The sequence below is a fragment of the Stegastes partitus genome, unplaced genomic scaffold (assembly GCF_000690725.1).
Source record: "Stegastes partitus isolate 25-593 unplaced genomic scaffold, Stegastes_partitus-1.0.2 Scaffold188, whole genome shotgun sequence".
In the NCBI taxonomy this organism is placed as follows: Eukaryota; Metazoa; Chordata; class Actinopteri; family Pomacentridae; genus Stegastes; species Stegastes partitus.
The window spans coordinates 752,219-754,548 of NW_007577919.1; the positions used below are offsets into that span (position 1 = coordinate 752,219).

The 2,330-nt window shown below is 43.2% G+C and overlaps 1 protein-coding gene across 1 annotated transcript in view; it reads left to right on the top strand.

Annotated features, from left to right (window-relative positions):
- Nucleotides 1-2,330, top strand: part of ndrg4 (NDRG family member 4) — a 77,782-nt gene that overhangs the window by 71,100 nt on the left and 4,352 nt on the right. The window contains exons 12-14 of the mRNA XM_008280249.1: nucleotides 560-607; nucleotides 2,033-2,068; nucleotides 2,170-2,221. Coding sequence (XP_008278471.1) covers nucleotides 560-607; nucleotides 2,033-2,068; nucleotides 2,170-2,221 — 136 coding nt within the window. The remainder of the gene's footprint in view (nucleotides 1-559; nucleotides 608-2,032; nucleotides 2,069-2,169; nucleotides 2,222-2,330) is intronic.

Sequence of the window (2,330 nt, forward strand, 5' to 3'; positions counted from 1 at the left end):
AGTTAAAACTCAGCGCGTCCAACATGAATTTAAGTTGTGTTGTTTTGCCGTGTTTTGGGAGGTAAAATGTGCGACTTTGTGTGAAGGATTAAAGATTAGAGCAGCAGAGTGTGTGTCCACGGTCACGCACATCTGTCTAATGTGTGTGTGTGTCTCTATGTGTGTGTGTGTGTCGGTGTGTGTGTGTGTGTGTTTGTGCGTTTGCGCTGCAGAGCTGCAGTGACTCATCTCTGCGGTTTCTGGGTCACTGATACAAACCTGATGCCTCCCATTCGTTTCCACTCTCTGCTGTTTACTTCTGGCTGCGGCTCAAAGTGCATCATCAATGAATGAGCGCACATCAAAAATAAATCCTCACAGCAAAGCGTTCGACGTGCCGACGGAGCTCCGACGGCTGCTGGAATTATAAATAATGATATTATAATTAGCCCGAGGATCAGGGATAAGGGCTTCGGTGGTTGTTGAGTTAAACCGTTTCAGTCGCTGGAGGTTTGTTTTTTTTTGTTTTTGCTGCAGATTTGATCAAACTGAACCTGCTGTTTGTGCTTCTGTCTGCCAGGTCGAGTGTAACTCCAAACTGGACCCGACCAACACCACCTTCCTGAAGGTAACCAGAGTGTTCATGACTTCAGTTGGTTTCTACTTTTAACTTCTCAGAAAAAAATGAACATCACACATGAAAAACCAAAGAAACTACCATCGTCATTTAGTCAAATATCCTAAAAAACTGTCGATTATTTCATCTCACTGGAACAACTAATCAAAACGTCTCCGTCACTCGTACTCCAGCTGTATGAAACACCACCAACACGTAGCAGAAATCCGCCCACATGAGTTCGTTCAGGAATCAAACCCCTCTGGTGCTTCAGTCGTCAGCAGTGATGAAGCCGCTCTGATGTTCTGCTGCTTTAATGGATCCACTCTGGTGACCGATGGAGTCCCGGCAGGACGGATCGATGAGTCTTACTTGCGGAACTTATTGATCGAGCGGAAGTTTCACGTTTATTTTTAACTGCGGCATCGTTTACAGGCTGAAACTGAGCTGGAGTGGAAACAACATCTCAATTAAAGGAGAAAGCACAAGACAGGAAATATATCTAGATGTGTCAACCAGAGAGGAGTCCAAATGACAGACAACAGGAGCACAAGCAAGAGACGCAAAACCACCACATAGAGACAGAAAATGACCAAAAAGAGACACAAAACCAACCACGAAGACACAAAACAACCAAAAGGAGACACAAAGGAACCAGAAAGAAACAGACACAAACACAACCACAGAGACACAAAATGAAAAAAAAAGCACAAAACCAATCAGGAACACACGAAACAACCACAAATACACTAAAAATGACGACAAACAGACGCAAAACAACCACAAAGAGACACAAAACTAACACAGACACAACTACGACACAAAAACACCACAAAGAGAGAGAAAATTATCAAGAAAAGACGAGAAACCAACGACGAAGACACAAAACAACCACAAAGAGACACAAAATTTACCAAAAAAACACGAAACAACCACAAAGAGATGCAAAATGACCTCAAAGATACACAAATCCACCACAGAGACACAAAAGAAACAGAAACAGACACAACCACGCAAAGCCACCACAAAGAGACAGAAAATGACCAAAAAAGAGACACAAAACCAAACATGAAGACACAAAACCAACCACAAAGACACAGAAAATGACTTCAAAGAGACACAAAACAGACACAACCACAGAGACAGACAACAACCAGAAAGAAACACAAAACCAACACAAACAGACAGAAACACAACTACGATACAAAAACACCACAAACAGACAAAGATCGAGAAAAACGACACAAAACCAACCACGAAGACACAAAACAACCACAAAGAGATGCAAATTGATGAAAAACAGACATGAAACAACCTCGCAGAGACGCACAACGTCACACTGAGGGGTGTGTTGTTGTGTTGTAGTGTTACAAACAACACAAGACTTCGACTTGTTGTGCATCAGTTTGTTGATTCCTGGTTTCTCCTGTGATGCAGATGGCTGATTCTGGTGGACTCCCTCAGCTCACACAGGTAACACACACACACACACAGACACACAATCAGCTGTACGGTGAACTAAACACAGCTTCAGCTCAGTGAAACAAACCTGTTGTGTTGTTGTTGTGTTGCAGCCGGGGAAGCTGACCGAAGCCTTTAAGTACTTCCTGCAGGGGATGGGCTACAGTGAGTATCAGACAGTTTAAGGAGGATCTACAGTCAGACATTAAGTTTCCATCCACTTGTAAAGATCTCGTTCATCAGGTCGGTCTGGAGGTGTTTGGACTCAATGTCT